The sequence below is a fragment of the Saimiri boliviensis genome, chromosome 6 (assembly GCF_048565385.1).
Source record: "Saimiri boliviensis isolate mSaiBol1 chromosome 6, mSaiBol1.pri, whole genome shotgun sequence".
Taxonomy (NCBI): Eukaryota; Metazoa; Chordata; class Mammalia; order Primates; family Cebidae; genus Saimiri; species Saimiri boliviensis.
Genome location: NC_133454.1, coordinates 113,701,467 through 113,727,256, shown reverse-complemented (window position 1 = coordinate 113,727,256; position 25,790 = coordinate 113,701,467). Strand labels below are relative to the sequence as shown.

The window sequence follows — 25,790 nt, the reverse complement described above, 5'->3', positions numbered from 1 at the left end:
TGGATGGAGTTGTATATGTGCAAATTATTGAAATCATCATTTCTTGAAGACCAAACTTTGTAACTTGAATTATTCTATTTAGTATTTATTTACTTCCCCCAACCCCCAGCACCTCAGAGCAGAATTCTTTTCCTGAAAGGAACAGATGCTGTTAACTTATCAGGACTTGATACTAAAAAGCCTACCAAAATCTTCGTGCTGTTTATTTTCTTTATTTAATCTATATGCAAAACATATTGTAATTATTGCTGTGAGAGAGTTTTAAGCTGATGGTTCCCCTCACCCCCCGCCGCCCCCAACCCTTTTGTGCTCAGGGGAGATAGATTAGGAATGCCAAATTGACAACTTGGTATAAAGAAATAATGACCATTGAAATAAAACAGGAGTTCAAATAAAAAGCAAATCAGATACAAATGTAGAATGAAAATATCTTTTAGTAAAATGTTAGCATGCTGTACTTGGAACAGATGCCACATTAATTCAAAAGAGAGCCCAGAAAATGTGGCAACTTTACGATGTCAATGGAGGGAGCTGCAATAGTTCCTGTTTTCATTGTGTCAGGTTCTCAGTACCTTTAGGTCCTGTCCTGTTCCTTATATTTATTTTCTGTATATTACATATTAATATACACATATTAAATCTATGCCTAATATTTTTATTTGTGTCATTAAATACATTGTCATGCTATTAGATGTTTGGTTAAAAAGCCCAATAACTTATACTGCAACAGTAATGTTTTTTGTTTTAAATATGCCTGTCAAGATATTCAGAATCTGAAGCAAAAATTCTCTGCACCCTTCAAGGCACATTTGTGGTAAGAAGGTAGTCTAAGAATTGAGTCTTTCAAAGAGGCCTAGTGCTTTTTAAATGTAGAACTTGGACAAGTTACAAAATTATGAGAATTTTGCTTTTTTCTCATTTAAATTTGTAGTTATCATTGGACATTTGTTACGATTTTTAAGTAGCTTAGACTCATTCATTCCTTTTGTGTTTTTTTTTTTTTTTTTCTTTTATGGTGTTTGGGAAGAAGAAGGGGTGATGGAAGGGTACTGTACACACGGGGATATTTTCAGAGTGACATTCATTTTATAGAAGATTGCACAGGGACATCTCTGAATTGCCCATTTCTTGCAGTTCCTGGTTAGTGTGGGTCTGAGTGCAGAAAAAGGTGGGCTGGGGGCTCTTAACCAGATTTACAGTGTGCTACTTCCTGAGCCGTGCAGTGATCTAATCATCAGGGGCATATCCTGTGTGCCTGTAAAGAAGTCTGGCACGCATGCTTAGAAAAGCACTACTAGGTTTTTCTCAGTTAAGCTTATAGTTTACTAATTTGGAGAAAAGTTTAAAAGTTTTGTTTCCATGTAATTCGAGTGAAGGGGAGTTCGCAGTGTGTCAGTAGAGCACAGAGGTTAAAAAAAAAAAAAAAAAAAAGAATGTTGGTGCAGGAGCCACTCTGCATGGGCCCAAATCCTACCTTTGCCACGTAGATGCGTGGGCCCAAATCCTAGCTTTGCCACTTAGCTCTGACTGTGGCCAAAGCATTTCCCATTCTGTGCCTCTGCTTCAGTTTCTTCACCTGTAAAATGTGAATGAAATGAAGTGGTTATGAGGAATAAATGAGTTAATGTATAAACTAGTAGAAATGCCTGACACACAGTAAGTACTAAATAAATGGTACTTAAGCTTAGTTTTCTGCTCCTTTTCTTCTCTTCTCAAGGATTGAGACAAGTGTTGGGATAAAAGCCTGAGCTTTGGTGTCTGACCCCAGTATTGGAATCTCAGTATAACCACTTAAAGTTTGATGTGTGACCTTGGACTGATTATTTAAGCTCGCACCAATAGAGATGTATCACGTACATGCTGCATACCACTGTGCTGGTCGCTGGCACTTCAGTTTCTTCATCTGTGATGTTGAGATGATAATACCAACTTCCTAGGGTGCTTGTGAAGATAAAATGAGGAAATCTTGAGACACTCAATCGTGACAGCTGCTATTATCGTTATTATTGTTATCATTACAGTCCCACTAGAAGTTTTTGGTAGAAGAGTAAATTTGGAACAATTTAGTTGGAGAAGTTTTTTTACTCCCTGAAATGCATGGTAAGAAAAAGTATGGATGATAAAAGGGTTATCTAATGAGTTCTTATTTATGAATACCTCTGGGAAAAATAAAAAATACATGGGAATATGTCAGTTTTAACAGAGCCTGCTAAATATTTTAGGGCATTTTATGTTTGTTAAAACCCATAGTGATAGAAGCTTTTCTTTTTTTTCAACAGCTGTTGAGACCAGCACCAAGATACTGATGCAGCTTATAGTAGGTCACTTAGAATCAAGTCAGTAGTAGACTCAGCATTGTAACTCTAAAGTCTTAAATACTCATCAGCTGGTCAGTCCATTGGGTCCGACAAATTATGTGTATTTAACCCTTGAGAACTCATGCTTGGGTATAACAACTAATGTAAACAATTGTAGAACCCCAGAGATATAAAAGTGGCATTCAAATGCTTTCTAATGAAGATGGGCACAGTTTATTCGGTTTATTTGCTTTCTGATTTTGGGCATTTTGCCTTTGTGAAATTGCCTGATGTTTTCTTATGGTAATAGTTATTATTTTCTTTCTATATTTAATTGTCATAAGCTGCCTATATTGAGCCTAGAAACTGAACCTGAGAACATTGATGATGAGAAAAGGTACAGTGATCTCAGATTTGAAGGGTTTGGGGGCAAAGAAATGAGTTAATATATCCATTAGAATGTATGTATGTATCTTTCTTATGTATATAAGTGAAACCACTAAATGAGGTAAGGGGAAAGATCATTAAGTGTAAAATATAATTAACTTTGTTCATTCACTACTGATCAGGATCTGAACTTTTTGGTCTTTTATCCTTGATATGTTTTTTCTGTGATTCAACAATATTTGTAATAGCTTATCAAAGCATTCTGAATATGGTATATGTTACCCTTAGCAAGAATTTAAGTTTAATGGCTCCTATTAACTTTTTGTTCTCACTAACCCAGCTGTACTGTTTGATAAAGGTCTAGTAGGTGAATAGGTGTATTTACTATAGGTGAATCAGTGTATATTTTATTTTGTCCCTGTTCCTAAAACATTGTATCTGCTTTCTGGGCAGAAATTCCAACCAGTTTTTAAAAAAATAAAGTGTTGTTCTTTGGCTCAACAAATGTTTTTAAAATTAAGGAATTTTATAGCAGGTTGTATAGTTTTCTTTTGATTAAATAATAGTAATCTTACTTTGCAATATAGTGGCCAGTAAGTAAAGCTTTATAGTTTTAAAATTAGCATAGCAAATACATAGCATTAAGTTTACTTTAGCTGTGCGCAGAATCTGTAAAAGTTGCTTCAGTTGGTTGAATGGAATTGTGGAAAGTTTAGAAGTGTATTTCATTTTAATAAATATGTGTTAGAAATAGATTCTACAAGCGTTTTGAGTTGAAGAATTATATAGTTTTGAAATCCAGTTTGTCCCTGCTTAATTTGTGAAAAGTGGTACCGTATGTGACGGGGTGCACTCCCGTTTCAGCTCTGCAGGATCCTGTCCAGCCGGTGGTGCTCCTGTGTAGAGATGCCGCTGGTGATTGCCCAGACTCCCTCTGTTGCCTCTCCTCTCCAGCTTCTCTGCTTTCTCTGCTTACTCTCTCGATGGTCTCTTCTCCATCCCCTGCCTGCTGTTCATCCTTTCCTTCAAGCCACCACTATTTTATTTCTATTTCTCTTAAAAACAAAGCACCATTGTAATTACTAGGTTTAAAACAGGGAGGTACTGAGCTATTATCAGAACTATAACGGTTTGTGGGGACACCCCCGACTTTGGGCCCTCAGCTGGAATTTGGAGAATAGATAGCTTGAAATCACTTGCACAGTAACTATTTGTGAAATATCTTATATCTGGACTAAGGGAGATAATGGAAAAGACCTTTTTACCTCAGAAATTGCTGTATTTTCTAGTTGAGGGTGACAGAGAGGCGAAGTTGAGGAAGAGGCAGGCATGTTACTTAACTAAGATAAGCATTAATTTATTAGATTTCCCTCTAGTCTCATGGACCTAATTGGAGAAGAAAATGGAAATTTTGGTGGTGTCAGTTGCTAAAATATTTTGATTTATTGATTGAGAAGATTAGGCTTTCTTTCCTTGGTTTGTAAATACAAAATTTGACTATGATGCCTTATTGATGTTTTACGTTTCATTGATTGATAGTTGCAGCATAGCAGACCCTTTCCTTTCTAGATTTCTCCTAGTGGTTTTAAATTGTTAATGTAATTGTTTGGTAAGAAAGGTAAAACTTGGAAATTAATTACAGTTACATGTTAAGTTAATGTCTGTGCTGGATTTAAAATCAGTAGCTTCCGGCTGGGTATAGTGGCCCATGCCTGTAATCCCAGCACCTTGGGAGGCTGAGGATGGTGGATCAGTTGAGCTCAGGAGTTTGAGACCAGGCAACATGGTAAAACCCTGTCTCTACAAAAATTAGCCAGGTGTGGTGGCATGCGCCTGTAGTCCCATTTATTAGGGAGGCTAAGCTGGGTGGATTGATTGAGCCTGGTAGGTCGAGGCTGCAGTGAGCCATGATTATGCCATGCCACTGCTCTCCAGTCTGGGCAACAGAGCCAGACACTGTCTCAGTCAGTCAGTTCGGTAGCTTCTAAGATCTATATGAGGTATTTCATCTATTATTTAATTCTATGTAGAGAAAAACATTTGAGACAAGAGCCTTAACTTTATAGGGTTTTAAATAACTACTTATGGAAATTTAAAAACATTTATAAAAATAGAGTGAATAATATAACAAACCCCATGTACCTATTACCTGGTTTTAGCAATTACCAGCATTTTGCCAATCTTTATCTATAGTGTGTAAAACATAATAGGAAAGTAACTGTGTTTTCAAAACATGCACTACAATTAGATACATTGGTATACTCAAAGGAAAAATGTGTATAAGAATGTTCTTTTCATACATTGTTAGTTTAATACTGGTAATCCCTTTTAAGATAATATTTCATTTGTCTTTTAACTTACTGGAGAAGTCTAAGCCACCACTAACTTAATGAAGAACCATATCTGCTTGAAAAATTTCAGCTGTTGTTACCTCTTCTGCTTTTAGAAGTTCTGAGATTATTAGTTTTGAGCTTATGTTCTTAGGAGTTGCGTTTTATTTTATGTATACTTGCCTGTCTGTGACAGTTGTATGGGCCACCATTTCTTAGCATAAGCAAGACAATTTATAAGTCAGCTTAAAGTTGCAGGTCACTAAGTCTTGTTCCAAACTTCTTTCTTGTGCATATTCTGTTTCTGTTTAATCCAAATGCATGTATTGGTTAAGGAATACTTGTTTAACTTAAAAAATGGTTTGTCGAGCAGGGAATTTTGACTACCTGCTATCTTTAGACGTGGTAACAGTGGTTGGAAACTTGTTACGTGCTCCCTTGTTTGCTCTTCTTTGCACTAGTAAGTTATACATATGCCTGCAGTTGTGGGGCGTGTTCATTAGTAGTCACTACCAGGTAATGGTAGCCTTATTTCTGAATTTATTTGGTTGCATTGGTTTAAATTAGACCCATAGGTGTAATTATTCCACCCAACTGCATGGGGAAGCCTAGTCAGTGGAAGTTGTGCATCTAAACCCTTGTGCATTGAAAATGTATCTTTAATGTTAGGATGTTATTTGGCATATATCATTTAGTGCGAGGAATGTACTTATTTAACAGGACCTTTAATAAGTTCCCTCTACACCAGAGATATATTTTTAAAAATTATACTTAAGAAGACTTTGTAGTATTCCCCAGAAGAGTTCATCTATAGCAGCAAAACCTTTCTAAAATAAAACTTATTCTTTTAACCGGTATTCATTTAAGTGGGTTTCTCTGTACTTGGTTTCCATGGAAATAACGAATAGCCAACGTTATTTATAAGGTGGAAGTAAAATAGGGTGCCTAATGGGACCCCATGCTGCTCTGATGAAGAGACTTAGGAAAAAAAATCCATGCTCATGGGATTTTTTTTTTTTTTTTTTTTAACAAGGTTAATGGAAGCCCTGATTTCAGTCTTCTGTAACAGAACATATTTTTGGTTTTAAAGGCTAGCATTAATATCAAGCAAACAACTTCTTTTTGAGGTCTGTATTGCTTTCACTTTCAAGTTTTAGGACCACTTACTTATCAGTGTGATTGGGGCTTTATGCTTCAGACTCCTGTTTCTTTGTGGGTTTTGTTTCAAAAGTTAAAATTCCCAGTGTATTGTAGCCGTTTCTGTTTCTCATTGACATTTCAAAGTACTGATAAAAAGATAAATGTTCATGAAGGATAGCAGTGGTGAGAAAGGATCAATATGTTGGACTATGTAGATTTTTTTTTTTTTTTGATGTAAATTGTATGGAACCATTTTTAGTTTTTAGGCCTGAAGTCAGGGTTTTTTTTTTTTTTTTTTTTTTTTTTTTTTTGTGTTGTAGAGCTAAACCTGTGTAGTCAGAGAGAAGAGATTCTAATTTTCTTTCAGGCTGGAAACAGGGAAAATCTTAATTTCTCTTTCCTTTTTAAAAAATGGATTGTTGCCAAAACCTTTTAACTGAAATAAATGTTAATTCGTTTAGTGCTTGAAATGTGGATTTGGAATAAACCTTGGCTTTTTTCTCACTTCTTCGGTAAGGCCTACTCTGAGTTTTCTAGGCCTGCAGCAAAGCCTTGCATTTTTTAGGCCCCTTCAAGTGAAAGAGTATCGTTCCCTTTGTGTTTATGTTTGTGTTTGTGTTTGGGGTGTGTGTGTTTAATTTTTCTACAGACTGAAAGGCACCTGCTCATTTTCCAGCCTAGTGAGTACAGCAGTGCTCTATTGAGAAGTAAGGCAGGATGGAACACAATAAGGTGCTGTAATTTTTATTTAGTTCGTTTTGCTTATCCTTGGCAGCTTGTGACCACTGTACATTTGTCTGGAAGTACTCTAGTTATTCTTGGCTATCAGTGCAGTAGGCGTTTTTTCTGTGTTTAAAGCAAGGATTATAGTATACCAAGGGCCCCATCAGGGGAGGAGTTGAGTTTTTGTGTGTATGTGTTTCTCTGGATAAGCTTCTGGCTATAGTTGGGTTTACCATGCTTTAATTTGTAAAAATTTGGTCGTTTTAATCTTGTTGAATTGATTTTTGTGTGAGATATTTTGTCTCTAGCAATTCACTAGTTTCTTCTGTGTATGTTGCCGCTATTTTATAACATTTTCTTAATGTGTTCATTGTTCCTTTAGTTTAGCTTTTTCTTGTCTATTTTTAAATTCTAGTACCTACCATTGACCTTTCTTAGTGACTTTTATTTGAATTATCTTTGTGCTTTAGAGACATAGGAATTTGGGTCTATTATCCCATTTCTGAGCAAACAACTCCCAGTAGTTACAGTTAGTGCAGTAGAAAGGGCTCTCTCACAGATGCAGAGCTGGCCGTTGAGCCTCTTCCTTGGTGCTTACAGTTTACACCCAGAACTCCCATTAGTGTTAATAGGAGGCACTTCCTTAAATCCCTGCACACCAAAATAAACCCAGACTCTTTTATAATGCCTTATAGACACCAGAGTTGTTTTTTTGTTGTTAATGACAAGAGTTTTAGTCCTGATGTTAACTGATTATTAAGATAGAGTTTGAGTTGTCTTGGGATATGGAGTGATTTACTAAGTCTGATCTATAATTAAGAAGTTTTCGTTATGATGATTAGACTCAGAAAACATAGCTTTGTGAGAGCTGTGGAAGGTTGTGAATAAAGATTTTTGTGCTTTTATAGAATGAGGAAGCAAGATTTCTTCTTTTCACTTATTTCTGCTATTACTTCTCAACCATAAAAAATGATTCCAACAGTTTTTGTATTTATTGTAAGATGATTTCGAAGAATTGTTTTGTTTTTTATTTTACTTAAAAGCCTTCCTATAATTACCTTCTAGCCTCAAAATCTTTTATTAGCTAGGGTGGCTCACATTTTTCAAGCATATGGAAGTTAATGTGCACTGTTTTAGAACTTAGACACTACAACCACTGGTCAAGTAATAGATAATCAGTGTTTACTACACCCATCTGTGAATGGTGGATTTTTATTACTTTTATTTATTTATATACAGTCTAATGGAAAGATTCCTAGATTGAGAGCTGTGAATCTGGGTTTTAGGCTGAGCTTTTCCTCTTATTATCTTTGTAGATTTTAGCGAGTCATCTGAACTTCTTCGACCTCTCTTTCCCTGTGAAATGAAGGTATAGATCTGGCCCTCTGAGGTGTCCATTCTAGTTTTAGGCTGTTCGAGGGCCTACTTTCCTAGGTACTGAAGGAACCAGAGTACTGTAAGGCAGGCAGTGGTTTCTAATCCCAGCTCCCTATCAGAATCTTTTGGGGGGAACTTAAATACAGATTTATGGGTTCTAAATAAGACATAATATATTCAGTATCTTTAAGGGGTAGGGCCTGTGAATCTGTATATTGTTAACTTTTATGTGTTATTCTGATCTAGGATTGAGATGGTATTCTGTTCGTGTGTGTGTGTGTGTGTGTGTGTGTGTGTGTGTGTGTGTTCTAGTTACGGAGATGTCATGTAGGTTAGATTAAAATGTGAAGCAGTATGTGGTTACATTTGAAAATGAATGAGAAAGATGATAAACACTTCAGGAGTTTAAACAAAGGAAGAATTGGGAATTAGGATGGTTTGGGCAGATCTCTGTTAATCAGTGAGTCTTTATCTGGACCCTAGTGTGTGGGTGAGATTTGGATAGTTAGAGAGAAGGTAAAAAGATATTATTCTTGGTATAAGGAAGAGCATAAGTAAAAGTTGGGGAGTGGAACAATTCTGATCATAATTTTAGTTTTTATTTTAGTATTCTTCTCCTGAAACTGCTATAGATTTCCTCTGTAATTTGAGGGAGTGAGCCATGAAGATATTTGGAGGAAAAGAGTGTCCCAGCCAGAGTGCAGGGAATTAGAAGAGCCCCAAGAAGGGAACTTGCCTGGAGGGTCTGCAGTGCAGAAAGGAGGCCAGTGTTGCTGGAGTGATTGAGCAATGGGGAGATGGGGTGGCTGAGAGTGGCAAAGGCCCAGATCACTTAGTGCCTTGTGGGCCATTGAAAGGAACTTCGTCTTTTTTCAGAGTATGGTGGAAAGCCATTGGAGAGTTTTGAGCAGAGGAGTAACAAGATCTGTCTTGGGTTTTGAAAAGCACACTCTGGCTTGTGAGAATATACCTTAGTGGGTCTAGGGTGGAAGTCGGGAGGCCTGTTAGGAGGCTGTTGCAATTATCTAAGTAAAAGGTGAAGGTGACTTGGACCAGGGAGGTGATAGGAGAGCTGAGACAAGTGGTCATGGTGAATATGTTTTGAAGGTAGAGGCACACGGTTAGCTGTTAGAGTACATGTGGGGTGTGGAGAAAGAGGAGTCTTAAGATGACTTTTAGGATTTTTTTCTTCTGAAGGGCTGGAGATTTATTGAGATGAGCATGACTCTGAGGAGGAGGTTAGGGGAGTAGTCAGGAGTTTAGTTTTGGATGTGTTGAGCTTGAGATACCTATTTGACCAGTGTTGAGTGGGCAGTTGGGTATATGAGTTTGGAATTCAGGGGAAGGATCTGTGCTGGAGATAAACATTAGGAATTGCCAGGGTGTAGATCCTTTTATAGCCATGAGACTGTGTGAGATCACCTAAGGGGAATAGTTCCAAGAAATGAGTCCTGGGGCAATTTCACATTTTGAGGTGTTGGAGGTAAAGAGGAACCAGCAAAAGAAACCAGGGAGAGTAGCCAGAGAGATGAGGAAGAAAATCAAGAGAGGGTGGTCTCCTGGAAGTCAAGAGAAAAAAAATTTCAAGGAGGAAGAAATGCATCAGTGGGTCAAAAAATACTGGTCAAGGAAGTGAAGACTGTTTTCTATTGGATTAAACAACTGGTAAATCTCTGGTGATCTTGACAAGAATGGAGGGAGGCAAAGGGCCTAAGGGGTTGTGTTCAATAGAGAATAGGAGGAGAGGAATTAGAGTCAGGGAGTATGATTAACTCTTTCAGGGAGTTTTGCTGTAAATATGAATCTAGACAGGGGCAATAACTAGAGAAGGATATGGAGTCAAGGGAGGTTTTTAAAATTTTTGTTTTAAATTATTATTATTTAAGATAGAAGGAACAAAATGATCCAGTAATGATGCGGGAAACATTGATGCTCCATGAGAGTAAAGGGAGAAGCTAGAGGGATGTCCAGGAGAGGGTAAGAGAGGTGGGGACAAGAGGGATGGTTATTAAGATGTTGGGGCCCCAGAGACTAAACTCATCAAGTGGGATTCTGCTTTTTCTTCTAACCACTTATCTGCATTTAAATTTATTTCAAACTACTTGCTTTCTGTGGGAAGTTAGGAAGGGCAGATAAAAAACACTAAAAGCTGTGGTACATAAAGCTCAGTTTTGGGGCCTCTTACAGTAGGGGAAGAGAAGAGATTGAATCTTCTGGGTAAGGTGACATTTTAAAGTGTCTTTGAATGACAATTAATCTGTGCTATTCTAGTCCCTTATCAAAATTTATGATTGAGCACAGGCTATAAACTTAATCATTTGAAATTTGTAGTAGGGTGAATTAAATTTTAGCCTAATTTAAAACATTTTCTAGTATTAAACTTTTTCTCTGCAAATTTTGTTGTTTAATATAGATTCTTCATATACAAGGGTTTCAGATATTTTACAAAAGGTACTTAAATATTAATCGCATTAGGTTTATTTGTAATGTTTAAAATATTATAACCATATCAGAAATCTAGATGATTTGTTTCTTTACCGGCTCTAATTAGAACAGTTACCTGCGAAGTTCTAGAGAGGTGAACAATCTTCTGTTTGTGAAAACTTGTATGACTTTGTATTAGCAAGATAATATAATACCTCTAAAAGCAAAAATAATTTTATTTACTCTAACTTAGGTGTTTGGGGTATGTTTTTCAAGAACAAATTTTAAAAATTTCAGCAAATATGGTTAAAATTTTGAACTACCTTAGTTAGAAGTGTGAAATGTATGTGAGAAACAAACTAAGTGGCTTTTAACCAGCTTAACATGACGAACTCAAACTTGCTTTCAGACTTAAATATGTTTTACATGTGGATAGTGTAAAAAGCACAAATGTGTGTATAGATTTTGCTTTTTGCTGTTCAATCTTCTTAAATTATAGAAATAAAATATTTGCTTTTCTTTTTTTTTTTTTCAATTTCCAAATGGTAGTCAATTAATATTCAATCTTCAGAAGAAACACTTTGGGATTTCTGATGTGCACAGTATTTAAGAATCATTAGTCTAAAAACAATTTCCTCTTTTTGGGTATGTGAAGCTCATTGTGAAACCAGTTAAAGCTGTGGACCCTCTTCCAAGAAAATCATACCTGTGCTGATATGTATAGAATTTAGCATATAGTATGAAAGAGTTGACTCCTCTGAAGCGCATTCATGGGATCCCTTAGGTTTAAAAGATTTCATATTTTGTTTTGTTTTTGTTTGTTTGTTTGTTTTGTTTTGTTTTTGAGACAGAGACTCGCTCAGGCTGGAGTGCGGTGGCACAATCTCAGCTCATTGCAGTGTCCCCCTCCTGGGTTCAAGTGATTCTCCTGCCTCAGCCTCCCGAGTAGCTGGGATTGCAGGTGTGCGCACCACACCCAGCTAAATTTTTTTTCATATTTTTAGTAGAGCAGGGGTTTCACCGTGTTGGCCAGGATGATCTCGACCTCCTGACCTTGTGATTTTCTATTGGATTAAACAAACAAAAACAAAACAAAATATGAAGTCCTTTAAACCTAAGGGATCCCATGAATGCGCTTCAGCGGGGTCAACTCCTTCCTACTATATGCTAAATTCTATACATATCAGCATAGGTACAATTTTCTTGGAAGAGGGTCCACAGCTTTAATTGGCCTTTAATTGCCTGGCTTAGCCTTTCAAAGTGCTGGGATTACAGGCTTGAGCCACCATGCCCGGCCAGGATTTCATGTTACAAGACTTTTCTAGATGGCTTACGTACGTGATTTTTTAAAAAAACTTTATATACGAACTTTTCCAAAAATATTTAGCTGGTGTTTGTTGTAGTTTGTTTTTTAGAAGAGTAACTGCTGCAGTGGGTTAAGAGAAAGTTAGGTCTAGTGGAAAATGAGCTCAGTTAAAGGAATCTTGGGCCAGTAAGCTCTTCTTCAGCTTCACGACCAGCTAGCTGAGTGACCTTTGGGGAAATCACTTAACTTATCGGGCTTTGATTTCCTATGCGATTTCTGCAGTCCCTGCAAGTAGTCTTATGAGCAGTTTCATAACATCATGATTTCAGGATATCATGGCAAAATTCTTTATCCGTTTAGGATTGGCCCTGCTACTCATTTTTGGAGAAAATGCCTTTGGAGATAAGGTATATGTACAGTGTGCTGCCTTTTATTAAATAAGAATTTTCAGCAGCATTTAGTAATACTTTTCCAAATGCTGCGTAAGTTAAAATCCCAGTTCCCTCCTCATTACTTTGAATTTCAACATACTTTATATATTCTGGGTATAAGGCTGTGTTGATTATACATATTGCAGTTGTCACCTCCAATTCTGTGGCTTGCTTTTTCACTTTCTTAATGGTGTTTTTTTGATGAACAGAAGTTTTTAATTTTGTCCAATTTATCAGTCTTTTCCTTTTTATTATATTTTAAAATGGTAATATTTTACTTCCTAATCAACAACTTGGATGAAAACAGTTCCAGAAAGTCATTCATTTAACAAATAATGCTGCTGGAGATCGATGCATAAGAAATTATCCCCAGCCTGAAAGAGCTAACATGAAAGCCCTAATAGGGAAGATAAGCCCACAACAGACAGCTTAAGTGTCTATTTAGTCAATTCATTGATTTAACAAGTATTTATTGAGCATTTACTATGTGCCTGGTACTGTCTCAGGCAACCTTTTGAGTGGTACAGAGTCCTGTAGATATCAGTAGTGTTAAGAATCTACTTTTTAATAACTGCATTGTTTTGTGATTGTTGCATGCTTTCTCTTTTGGTTGGGGGTCATCCTAACCTTGGTGATTAAAATTGTTATTTGCATGGGCCTGAGGACTTTGTAAAGGACTGCTGCTAAAGAAAAGGCAGCCTGGAACAACACATTGCATTTCTTTAGGAAATGAATGCTAACTGCATGAACTGGGACCCTTTTAAATAATTTTATTGTATGTTTGGTATAACTGTACATGATTAAACAAAGATTTACAATCTGGGAGATATGAAGCTCTTCTGAAATGTTCCCTGAGGAAATGAGACACCATTGGAGTAATATCAGTCAACAAACACCATATTTAAGGCAAAGGAAGACATGTAGTTCTAGAGCATAACATAGTGGACTTTAAATAATTTAATACTAAAATATTAAGGGAAAAGTTTTAGTTTTCTTCTAATATTAGATCGGGATCCCCAAACCTTAATTTTCTTTCTGGGTTTATCACTGATTAGATATGTGGCATAGAAACAAATAGCTTTTATGTGTGTGGTTTACAATCTAATTAGACATGGGCAGGCATGGTGGCTCACACCTGTGATTACAGCACTTTGGGAGGTTGAGTCAGGGAGGATTGCTTGAGCCCAGGGGTTCAATACCAGCTTGGGCAACATAGTGAGGCCTGTCTCTACAAAAAAATAAAATAATTACAAGGCATAATGGCACACTTGCGGTCCCAGCTATTCAGGAGGCTGAGGTGGGAGGATCACTTGAGCCTGGGAGGTTGAGGCTACAGTGAGCTGACTGTGCCTGACTGTGCCATTGCACTGGAGCCTGGGGAACAGAAGGAGAGTCTGTCTAAAAAAAAAAAAAAAAAAAGTAAGACACATCTAAGAATGTGAGAAAAGGTTAATTAAAATTCTGACTATACATTATTATAAAATGCTATGATTTTAAAACCTTGCATAAGGCAAATCCATTTCAAGATTAATTGAAGAGAATGCCTTTTATGAGGACCAAACTAAGGACTAGTGATGTTAGCTTAATTTGTTACTATAAAGCAACCGACAGTAGAGATCACTTGTTGGGTTTGAAGGAGTAGTTGTATGTTATTTAAATGAGGTGCATTTTATTTCTATCTATCTCTTAGGAAAGGAAAATATCAACTGCTTACTTTCCCTTGTCTTGAAAAACTATGGAAAAGTAGTGATTTAACTGCTCTTGAGTTCCTTCTTTGCTGTAAAAATTACCTATTTTTTTTTTTTTCTTTTGGGTTTTAAAACTTTGGAAATTTTTGTGTGTTTTGGTTTTTTCTTCCTAAAATCAGATAGAAATCTTTGAATCTTCAGCTTTTGATGACATGTTATAAATATGTGTGTGTTGTCTAATTCCATTTTTCCATTCTTCTGTTATAGGGGGTTAGAGAGCTGAAGAAGAGCCAGTTTTCCCAAAATTGGTAAGTACTTTCAGTAGGTAGACATAGTATGCCTGATGCTAGCTGGATAATAATTCAGATACTGTGATTTTTTTTTTTTTTTTTTTTAAAAAAAAGCTGTCTCTCAGAAATGGGGTTTTGCTGTTTGCACTGAGTGGAAATGAATTGTCTAATGTCACATAGCTATATTTCAAACCCATATGTGTTTCTGCTAATACAGCTAGGCCTGCATGTTCCTCCATTCCGATAACCTGTTAAAATGTAAACATCACCTTTTCCAAAAATGTCCTTAATGCAGTGGCTCGAGTTGAGAATTCAAAATCCAAGAAATTGAAAAGTTCAGATTCCCAGCCAGGCCCAGTGGTGTGTGCCTGTAGTCCCAGTTACTCAGGAAGCTGAGGCAGGATGATGGCTTGAGCCAGTGCAAGTCCAGCCTGGGCAACAAAGCAAGACCCCCATCTCTTAAAAAAAGAAGATTAAGATTCCTATAGTGGTTTGTGTATTAAGATTCCTATAGTGGTTTGTGTTACTTAATATGCTGTTATGTTTGATGGCTTTAGTATATGTGCAAAATGGCTTAGGTTAATGTAACTGTGGAAACTTGACTTTGAAATTTGGGACTCGTGTTTATATTCTTAAACTTAATATTGGATTAGCCTCATGTCTGATAGCACGTTTTTTAGTGTGTGTTGTTTTATATAATTCTTAAAAAGGAAAAAGAGAGAGAGAGAAAAATGTAATCATGTGGGACATATAGGCAAACTTTTTTCCTGATGTCTACTTTGATAGATTTTTTTTTATATGGCTTATAAGTCATCACTCTTAATCATTTCTTTGAATGCACAGAGCAATCTAATGACTAGCCATCAAACAAATAATAACTTTATTAGAAGAGTGTGTATTATGAAAAAAATTAAATTCAAATAAGATAGCTGGAATAGGGTAGTCGCCTAATGCAAGGCTATTCCTTTTTAAAAAAAATTTTTTTTTTTTTTTTTTGAGACGGAGTTTCGCTCTTGTTACCCAGGCTGGAGTGCAATGGCGCGATCTCGGCTCACCGCAACCTCCGCCTCCTGGGCTCAGGCAATTCTCCTGCCTCAGCCTCCTGAGTAGCTGGGATTACAGGCACGTGCCACCATGCCCAGCTAATTTTTTGTATCTTTAGTAGAGACGGGGTTTCACCATGTTGACCAGGATGGTCTCGATCTCTCGACCTCGTGATCCACCTGCCTGAGCCTCCCAAAGTTTAAAAAAAATTTTAAATACTCTCTCTCAAATAGTAATTAACTTAGTGGATGGAGTAGATATAATAGATATTTGGCCAAAGTTTCCTTTTGATAGCTTATGGTGCTTGTGGTGTCTGTCTTCCTTTTAGGGACTGGGGTTAGAACGTGATTCATGGAGGCACTTGAACTAAATTAACCCTTGCATTTTACTACCTTTTGATTTCTACTTGCTTTTCTCTAATGAAACCTTTTAAAATAGATAATCAAGATCCTATAGCTCTTACTTTGACATGGGACAGAATCTTAGAGAAGGGACCTTAACCCATTTATACCAGAGGTTGCAAATTTTTTTTTGTGTGTGAAAAATCAGACCTTGGCGATGATCTTGAGCAGTAGGATATAAATAATTCCCCCAAGCTTAGTGTTCCAATAATGGAACACTAGGTATGGATTAAGGACCTTCTCCTCCAATATTTTACCCTGTGTGGCAGTTTCTTCTAGATCCCTGACAGTTTGTTATTCAGGTACATACTGAATACTACATGTTTTAAAAATGTAGCTCATTTTCTATAATGTATTCTGAGGAATTCTGCTTCCACAGAAACTGAATAAGTATTATTGAAGGGGGCGGGGGTGGGAAAAGGGTTCTGTGGTCAAATAATTTGGAAAATGCTGCATTAAACAAAGTTAAACAGGTTTCTTTACTGCAGGACTTCTCAGAACCTTTAATATGCTAATGTGCATTGTGAATCTCCAAGAGGGGGATATGATATGCAGCATTCTTGAATACTTCTAATGACAGGGAGCCCACTACCTCATAAGGTAACCCATTCCTTTTTTGTACAACTCTAATCCTTAGTTCTTCCTTTTCCTTATATTGATCTGAAATATATCTCCCATAACTTCCACTTCTATTAAGTATTTATTGGTTATGCTGAAACTACCACACCCACTTGTGTTATCCTTTGTGTGGTATATATTTGTAAGACCTGGACAGGCATGTCTGGACAGTTTTTAAAAAAAAAAAAAATCATTAAATATGAATAGGATTCTGGTAAATGTGATAACCAGTTCTAAAATCTTGGCCTCCTTGTCGCTATGCTCTTAAACCCTACTTCCCAACTTCCATTTTCAATTTCTGTGTATTTAAAATTTTACTCAGTTTTCTTTTTGTTGGATGTGGTTGGGATAATTTAGTAGACATGCTTGATTTTTGAAAAGAAAAGAAATAGAAGACTGTATGTAGACAGCCTGGACCCCAGAAAGCAGAGGTATAAACTGTACATTGGGTTGAGCACTGATGATGGTGGGGAGGAATCCAGGACTCTACGCAGACCTGTGAAGGAAGGTGCTATGGGTAACCCTGGCCTGGCCCAAGGCACCATAAAAGCCTGCAGGTTGCAGCAGAGGTGTGAACTGCATAGAGATTCCTTTTTCGCAAAATGAGGACTTGCCCTCTACCCCTTACAAAACACATAAAGATGAGAAAGATAATTTTATACTCACATACATTCAGACATTTAGATACCATAAATGTAATGATATGTATGCATATATATTTTTTATTTAATTTAATAATTAGGAAACATTATTAAATGTAATTTAATAATATGGAAACATCCAACTAGCTAAGGAGGTATTTGTCAAGAGCTGTCATACCAGGATTTGAATATAGTAACCTGACCAGATTCAGAGGGTTAGCCTCTAAAATCAGGATTGCGAAGCTCTTTGTGCAGTAGTAGTTTCTGTTCACCTGTGGAGTGTCATAAAAGAAATACTGTGATGAAAATAAATCAAGACGTGTTGAAATGTGCTAAATGATAAGAAAATAAACATTACATTATTTTTTTTAATGTTGACATTTGTATTGATTCATGTTAATGTTAAAGTTTTTAATAAATATTAAAAGAATTTTATTATTTTTGGCATTCCTGGTAATTTTAGCACTAAAGTTAATGAAAGTATTTTCTCTCTATATATGTTAGATACATAGTAAGAAGTAAGTATTTTGTACAAATTGAAACCTGATATTTGAGTATTAAGCATGGGACAAGAAATAAAAATACATAGATCTGTCAAGACTTAACTACTTTTTCCTATTTAAAAAAATGAATTTAGCCTACTTTAAACATTGTGTCTGAGAATATGGATCAGAAGCAGAGGAGTTTCACACCAAATAAATGCATGGTACAGACAACATGGAATTGTCCTTTTTAGAGACAGTTTGGGGCACACTGTGTCATGGACTTATTGTTAAAGAAATGTTGGTTGATGAGTCCAGTTTTGATTGGAAAAAGGTTTCTGTCAATTCAGTAACAGCAAAATATTTCTTAGCAGTAAAATCGGAGTTACAGCTTTGCTACGAGTTATTAGAATCATAATAAAAGACCTACAGGTCACATAATTCAAGCAGATGTATACCCAGAGAAATAGTTAGAAGAATCTCCATAGAAAGTTTGAGAACAGAAAAGCTTACAGTCTTCTAGATATATACTGTGTAGAGAAGTTTTATTAAAAAGTCTGTATAGAGAAAAGAATTAAATGTATTAAAAGTGTCATAAAACTTTACAGTTTGCAAAGGGCTTTTCATATAATTTTGCCTTATTTAAACTGCAACAGTCTTATGAAGTAGGTGATATTGTTTCCATTTTCCTGATTTACAAGCAAACAAACCCTGAGGATGAGAGTAGTCACACCGTGAGTAAGTAGAATTAGTGTTTTTGTTTTTGGGATGATAAATGTGCTTTCCTTGGCTGACCATTTTAGTGGGATTTAATAATTGTTTCTGTTTGTTTGATTTTGTGTGTTTGGTTTTACGTTTTTTGTTACTGTTGTTAATGGAAGGTGAGAGGCCATTAGGTATCGGAATGGTTTGATGTGTACAGTTTGGAAGATTGCAAATGCTAGTATTTCGGGCTAGGGAAGTGCCCTCGTTGATGGTGACTTGTAGAGCTGTTGGATGGTGAGAGGTATTATGCTGGAATACAGTGTGTTACCGTCTTGTGAGTCTGATGATATTCACCTTGCAGTAACTGATTGATTCTTTGTAACTTATTAGAATTTGTCAAAATATGTTGTTATCTTTTAAAAGTGTAGCAAATAACTTTTTTGATGCTATGAACTGCCTCCCAGTGGTGTTCAGATGATGACTGCATGATATGTCCAAGATCTCAAAATATTTTTTCAGTTGGGTGCAGTGGCTAATATCCCGCATTTTGGGAGGCTGAAGGTGGATGGATCACTTTAGTCCAGGAGCTCAAGACCAGCCCGAACAACATGGCAAAACCCTGTCACTACAAAAAAATAAAAAATTAGCCATTGCTGCAGGTGGTGCACACCTGTAATCACAGCTACTCAAGAGGCTGAGGCAGGAGGATTGCTTGAGCCCAGATGTCGAGGCTGCAGCAAGCCATGATTGCCACTGCATTCCAGCCTGGGTGACACAATGAGACCCTGTCTCAGGAAAAAAAAAAAATTTTTTTCTTTTTTTTTTTTTTTAAAGGCAGTTTCTTGCTCTGTTGTCCAGCCTGTAGTGCAGTGGTGTGATCTTGGCTCACCACATCCTCCACCTCCAGGTTCAGGTGATTCTCCTGCCTCAGCTTCTCGAGTAGCTGGGACTACAGTCATGTGCCACCACGCCCAGCTAATTTTTGTATTTTTAGAAGAAATGGAGTTTCACCATGTTGGCCAGGATGGTCTTGATCTCTTGACCTTGTGATCCACCGACCTCAGCCTCCCAGAGAACTGGGATTACAGGTGTGAGCCACCATGTCCAGCCAAAAAAATTTTGTTCAAAAGATTCAGCATATATTCAGGACCGGCCTGGGCAACATAGTGAGACCCCTTCTCTACAAGAAAAAATAAAATGAAAAAAGCGAGATTCAATATGTACCTGTCTTGTTTTTGTAAACTCTATGTATATAATTTGTTTCTTTACACACAGACCAGTCTCTTAAAATTACTATCCAGAAGGAGACTTTTCTGAAGAAAAGAAAAATATTTTCAAGTGAATCTTCTAATCCTTCATGTTTTTCTACAATTAGTCCTACCTTTTTTTAACCCTTCAGTTTTATTTTGAAATAAATGAGTAGTTGGCATTTAGAGTCCTTGCCAAGTAAAACTTCACACCTTTGTGTATCTCTAAGAAGCAGACAATAATCTGATGGAGAAAGTAAAAGCTATCAGCTCCTCATTAGCTTGAGTTGCAGGCTTTTTATTGTGCGAGGCACTCTTTGACATTTACAGTCTTTGGGTTAAACCCTGGTTTTGACTTTTCTTTTCCTGAGCATTTTGTTTGATAGTATAACATTTTCTGATGCTTTATCTACTAATTCTTGGTTAATGTTTTCTTGTTTAAAAAGAAGTGCATTTTTTAATGGAAAATTTCGAAAATATCAGTACCCCAAAAAGAAGAAAGTAAATAACTGTCAGTGCTACCACCTAGAGATAACCATCAGCAAATTATGAAGTGACACCTGACAAATTCTATACAGCTCAGAGTGTTATTATTTTTACAGGTCTTCAGTTTGATAGAGCATATCATATCATCTTAATTATATTTCTGTGTCTTAACTGCAGATGGAAGTTTTTTGTGTTTGTTGGTCATTCTTCTTCTGTAAATTGTTTTTTCATAGATTTTTGTTACCAATTTTTCAGAGTCCTAAATATATAAACTATATTAGCCCTTTGTCATGTATAATGTAAATTCTTGGCGTTTTAACATGCCATTCGTTTCCAGAGTTTATGTGAGTTGAGTTGAACTATGGTTTTATATGTTACTATCACTAGAATAAAGTATGAATATTTGAAAAATACCCCTTCAACTTCAGAGTGATTCTTGACTTGACAAAAATTATAAGGAATCATTTTGGACACATTTTCTGGTAGAGCCTTGTAAAAATTAAAACCAAGTGGTGTTTTCAAGAAGAACTTTAATACATAAGTCAAGAATTTGAGTAGGGAGATTATTTTAGTATTTAAAATTAAACTGGCTTTGTAGCTTTGTAGTTTTAACTTTAGGATTGCAGGTAGAGTAAGCTTATGTGATAATAATAAAAATCCTAGTCTTAGTAACTTTATGATTCTGAAATTTATTTATTGATTGGTTATTGTTCCAAATATTTTAAAAGATAGTAAGTAGCTAAAACTACCCAGATTTGTTTACCACAATGTCTCCCTTTCTAAATTATTAATATCTCCCCTAAATATACTGCCTTTTAAAATGTTTTGGTTGACATTATCATTATACAGTAAACCTTTCCTACCCTTTAAAAAAGTGAATTTAAAGGAATTTTGCACTTTTGAAATTTATTCTTTTTTACATTTGAGTATTTTGGTAATATATAATATAGTACATAAGCCGTAAGAAAGATTGCTACTGCTGTTTTATGCCTAATGAGAATAAGCAAATATAATGAAAACTCACACTCACAAAAATACGTTACCTAGTTAATGATTCCATTATAACTCCATTAAACCAGTTTTCAAAGGACTTTTAGAAAACTTAGGTTGAATATAGACTTTACCCATAGTTAAATAATATTTAGAAATATGAAGATCACGAATCTTACTGTACTGGTTTAAGGCATAGTGGTTCCTCTAACTTTCTGATTGTTCCCTTCCCCAGTTTATATGAATGCTAAAAAGTTGCTCTAGCTACAAGTTTTATAGGTGCAAAGAAAAGAAATTTGAAGTAAAATTTAAATTTATTCAGGCAAAAACAGACTTTTGCTTTGGCAGAGTACCTAAAATCATGTCTAAGGCCACGTTCACAAAAAGAAAAAAGTAATAAAGGATAAATTCGCCACTGAATTAATTTAAATTAGAGTAGTGATAATTGGAAGAGGATAGGAAGGTCAAGCTGGGTGTCACATTCACAGATTTAGACTTTTGACATTATTTCCACATGCCATTATATGTATAGTCTAAGAGATGACTGGCAAGCTTGAAAGAAGATGATTTTCATTGTAAAGTTGGAAATGCGTTCCTTTACTAGACCACCTCATATGTTACACACAATAGATACATTTTTAAAATATCCACATCATAACTTTGTGGATAGCACAGTTATATTGCATTGTATTTATCTGTGTTCAGTATTCATTTGTTAAATGTAAATGCTTAAGTTATACCAGAATTTTCCCATTTTGAGTTTCTCTATTTTTTATGTAGAGGAAGCACTCATGCAAATGAAAGTACCGTGGCATTTGTTAACTTCCAAGAAACCCTGAACTCTCCAGTTCACTCTGTGTGAAGTTTACAAATGTACGATTCTGTTGTTATATGTCTCCTTCTGAGGACAGCGTGTCCTGTATGGTTATAGTCTCATTGAAGGCAGAAGTGGTCTTGTTCACCTCTATATCCTCAGTATGTAGTAATTAACACAGTGCTGAGCATGTGGTGGGTACTTAGATGTTTCCATGACCAGATTAAACCCTTTTTTTGGTTTTTCATTTCTTAGTTATTTGAAATGTTCTTTAGAGGAATACTTGAAGAATTATTTCGGGGAAAAAAAATCTTTGAGAAATTTCTTGCCCTGTGTTAGAGAAACAAATATTTTTTGACAGTTTATTTGACATAAATATTTTGTTTATTCCAAATGTAATGATCCAAAACATTTTATGATCTTTACAGCTGCAGTGAGAAGAGGAGTTTGTTACTTTAAACAGAGGCTGAAGAAACTATAGAATCAGCAGAGAAAGTGGAGAAGGTAGAGGATGGAGTTGCAGACTCTACAGGAAGCTCTTAAAGTGGAAATTCAGGTTCACCAGGTACGTTGTAGTATTGGCATCTCCCACACTGTTGTTAAGTAATGGTTAAGATTAGTAAACAAGCCCATCTCTGGTGTTTAGTACAGTTTTTAATCATCTTTAAGACAGTTACCCAAGAGTCATGTCATTTGCCTTTTATCACTACTCAACAAAGTCATAGATACTACTTTTAAGAAATTAAAGAAAATATTCCTGACTTCCTTTCTAAAGAAAAGAACTGAAAAGATTATTTTTTTTTTAATATACCAAAGGTGTTAACAAAAAAGAAAGAAATCTTTTTTCTGCTTTTTGGTTCATCTGAAGGGCTTTATTCATGTGATTTAACTTGCATGGTTTAAATAACAACATGTCTAATTCAACTACCATATGTACTAAAATTTTTACAGATCATATGACTCAGCTTTATGTGTTGATTCCAATCTTTCGTAAAGAAAATGTGATTGTCTTCACAGATGTTTAAATTTCAGGTTTCACAATTCTTATATTTTACCTCAGATACCCAGACTAAACATTTAAAGTAATTATAAAAATGTATGTATAAATAAATTTTAAATATGTTTGTAAAACAATATTTTATGTGTATAATAAAATTTTAAAATATTAAATGTAATTTATATGTGAATATATAAAAGTAAATGTATACATAACTATAATCAAAACAAAAAGCCATCTTTAAATAATTACATGATTAAAATTTGTTATGCAAACAGAATACCACTGTTTTATGTCTTTCTAGACTTTAGCTGGACATCAGACTGAAGACATACATATGCATGCATGTATATAGTCCTTGGTACTCAAAAGTGATTAAGGATGATGCATTGACTGCTTCTGACTTTGTAACAATTGGAGATATGGGAGTGGAGAGAAGGAGAAGTAAAACTACTTTTTAAAGGTGTTTGTTCTTAGGGTATAGTTTCCTTTGTTTTATCTGAGTAGTCCAAGATAACATTAGCTTTTGAAATCACTGGGAGAATATCTTGGGCCTTTGGTAACTACTAGATTTGCATGTTGCCCAGAATTAGTGTGGGTGAGAACTTAAAGGAAGCTTCAGAAGCACCTGTTCAGAAATCCCTGCTGCCGCTCCGGATCTCGGATCTCGTTAAACTCTTGTTCCGCTGCAGCGTTGGCCCTGTGCACGTGGGCTTCTTTAAGTAGGTAATAAGCAGCATACTTTTTTTTTTTTTTTTTTTTAAAACCTTGCTTCTGCTACTGAGAAGAGTAGAAATTTGTTACAAAAACAAGCTCGCCTTTTTCTGAGTGAAAGTAGTTTAACATAGAGGTGTGTTGAATACCCAGTTTGGCTGAATGGCAAGTGATAAAAATTAAATTCACATTTTGTTCAAAGCTCTCATCATCATAGAATGAATTTTGGGAGTACAGGAATCAATCTGAAATTTGTGTGGATAAAGGATAATTTTATGATGTTGTGTGTGGTTTTTGTAGTTTTTCCTCTTCTGAGGAAGTACTGAGATGGTAAAGTTAACATTCTGCTTTAGTTCCTCCTCACAAGATATGAGCAAGTCCCAAATAATCCTTCCTTGAAAGGTTCATGACCTAAATTAATTGAAGTTAATTACTAAATATTTTGTTTCCTATTCCAAATTCAAGCATACCAATTTTATAAACATCACAATTATGAAAAACAATATTTATTATTCTGTTTTAAATCTAATTAAAATTTTAAATTTACATTTGTTGACTCAAAAGCGATGCAGTATTCTTCCTAGTTATTCTAAAAACTCTCTTAATATTCATATTAACTGTCAGTTTTGAGCATACAATTAGTAGCTTTTATATGTTTTTGTGATAGTAAACATTTATATATCAATAATATTTTAATAGAGAACACATAAGATAATTTCACTCTAGTTACATCTTTAATTCTTTACTGTTTTTGAAAAAAGAGTTTCTGTGGTGTCACCTACACAATCATTGATTATGAGAAATTGAGGCATGCCAGAAATGACATCGAGGTAGGGGGATTGGTTACCAGTCTGAGACCAAAGCCAGAACATACATTTGACTAAATATTGGGGCCAAAGCCACCCTTTGTTGCATTTCCAGCTAGGGTATGAGATTAGAGATGAAACTGAGCTTACTGGATAGAAAATGTTTTCTGCAGCTACTTGGTATTGCTGTAGTGAAAACATATTTTTGTTCTTTATGTTTTCTTTATTAATGTGAAGATAGTTATTAAAGTAGCAATATACACATAGTTGATGCTCAATAAACATTTAAATAATAATGTCCTGTGATGGACCTCTCATCTTTTTGGGAAAATTGCCTTTTTTCCTCTTCCCTTCTTCGATCTTATTTAGATTTGATGGAAGTCACATTAAAAATTTTAGGGTATTTACTCCATATGTAATGGAGAATAGTATAAAGCAGAGGTTAGCAAATTTTTTTGTAAAGGAATACATAGTGAAATATTTCTGGCTTTACAGGTAATTTATGGTCTCTGTCACAACTACTCTGCTCTGCTGTTGCACAGACAAAACAGCTATGGACAATATTATGAGTAGGCTTTTTTCCATAAAACTTTATTTCCAAAAACAGGTGGCGGGCCAGATTCGGCCTACGGGTTGTTTTGCTTACCTTTGGTATAAAATATATCCTCAAGAAACATTGCTGCATTCTTGCAATAGAAAGTAACTTAACTTTGTTAACATGATGTCAGCTTAAAGTTACTAGGGATTTGGATGATCCAGTAAGTTGACAAGCTTGTCCTGTTCTACCTCTGATTGTTTAAAATGCAGTTTAACTGCTTATAGACAGAAAAGTTGGCTTGTTTATTTCCTCTAGAGGTGAAGACTTCATGTGGTTATCAGTACATTTTTAAATTCCAGTGTCCGGAAGAAAACCTTTTTCAGCTTCTAAAAGGTAACAGCATAGTAGCCAGTCCTCTGGTAACCAAATCAAAAAGGAAAATCAAGAGCTTTTTTCATTGAAGAGTGTGGCTAGCATTAATGTAAAAATGTATATGTATAAAACCTTGTGTTTTAATTCCCTTAAACTCTTGGAATGTGTATTGTTACTATTTTGTAGTTTAAGTCTAGGATATATAAGAGCTACTGCCATTAAATATAAAGTAGAATATAGTGACACATACCTTATGTATTTGGAAGTCACATGGTTGGCAACCTCAGTTATCTAAAATGTGTCTTAGCACCAGTGATAAAGACTTTTGACCAATTAGAATAAATGTCTGAAGTGATATACCAAAGATTGTACATTTTACTAAAGGAGTATTTCTTAGATTATTACATCCTATTCACTTGTCTTAAAATGAGTCCAGTGAGTATACCACACAGCAGGTCTGAAGCAGCAAATTTGAGCTGGGTTTCAGGGTTGTTAGAATAGTAGTAAGAGCTGGGCATGGTGGCTCACGCCTGTAATCTCAG

The 25,790-nt window shown here is 35.6% G+C and overlaps 1 protein-coding gene across 26 annotated transcripts in view; it reads left to right on the top strand.

Annotated features, from left to right (window-relative positions):
* The window catches only part of PHF21A (PHD finger protein 21A), a 203,976-nt gene that overhangs the window by 16,022 nt on the left and 162,164 nt on the right, over positions 1 to 25,790 (top strand). For 18 of the 26 annotated variants that reach the window (XR_012518166.1, XM_010333803.3, XM_074401368.1 and 15 more), the window contains 3 exons: positions 14,371 to 14,411; positions 16,327 to 16,438; positions 22,250 to 22,386. Coding sequence is in view for 24 of the 26 variants with exons in the window: in XM_010333803.3 (XP_010332105.1) it covers positions 22,333 to 22,386 (54 nt within the window). In the remaining 2 variants the exon portion in view is untranslated. Of the gene's footprint in view, positions 1 to 14,370; positions 14,412 to 16,326; positions 16,439 to 18,280; positions 18,318 to 22,249; positions 22,387 to 23,122; positions 23,282 to 25,790 lie in introns of those variants that run through there. The other 8 variants (XM_074401370.1, XM_010333800.3, XM_039470624.2 and 5 more) reach the window with 3 other exon arrangements.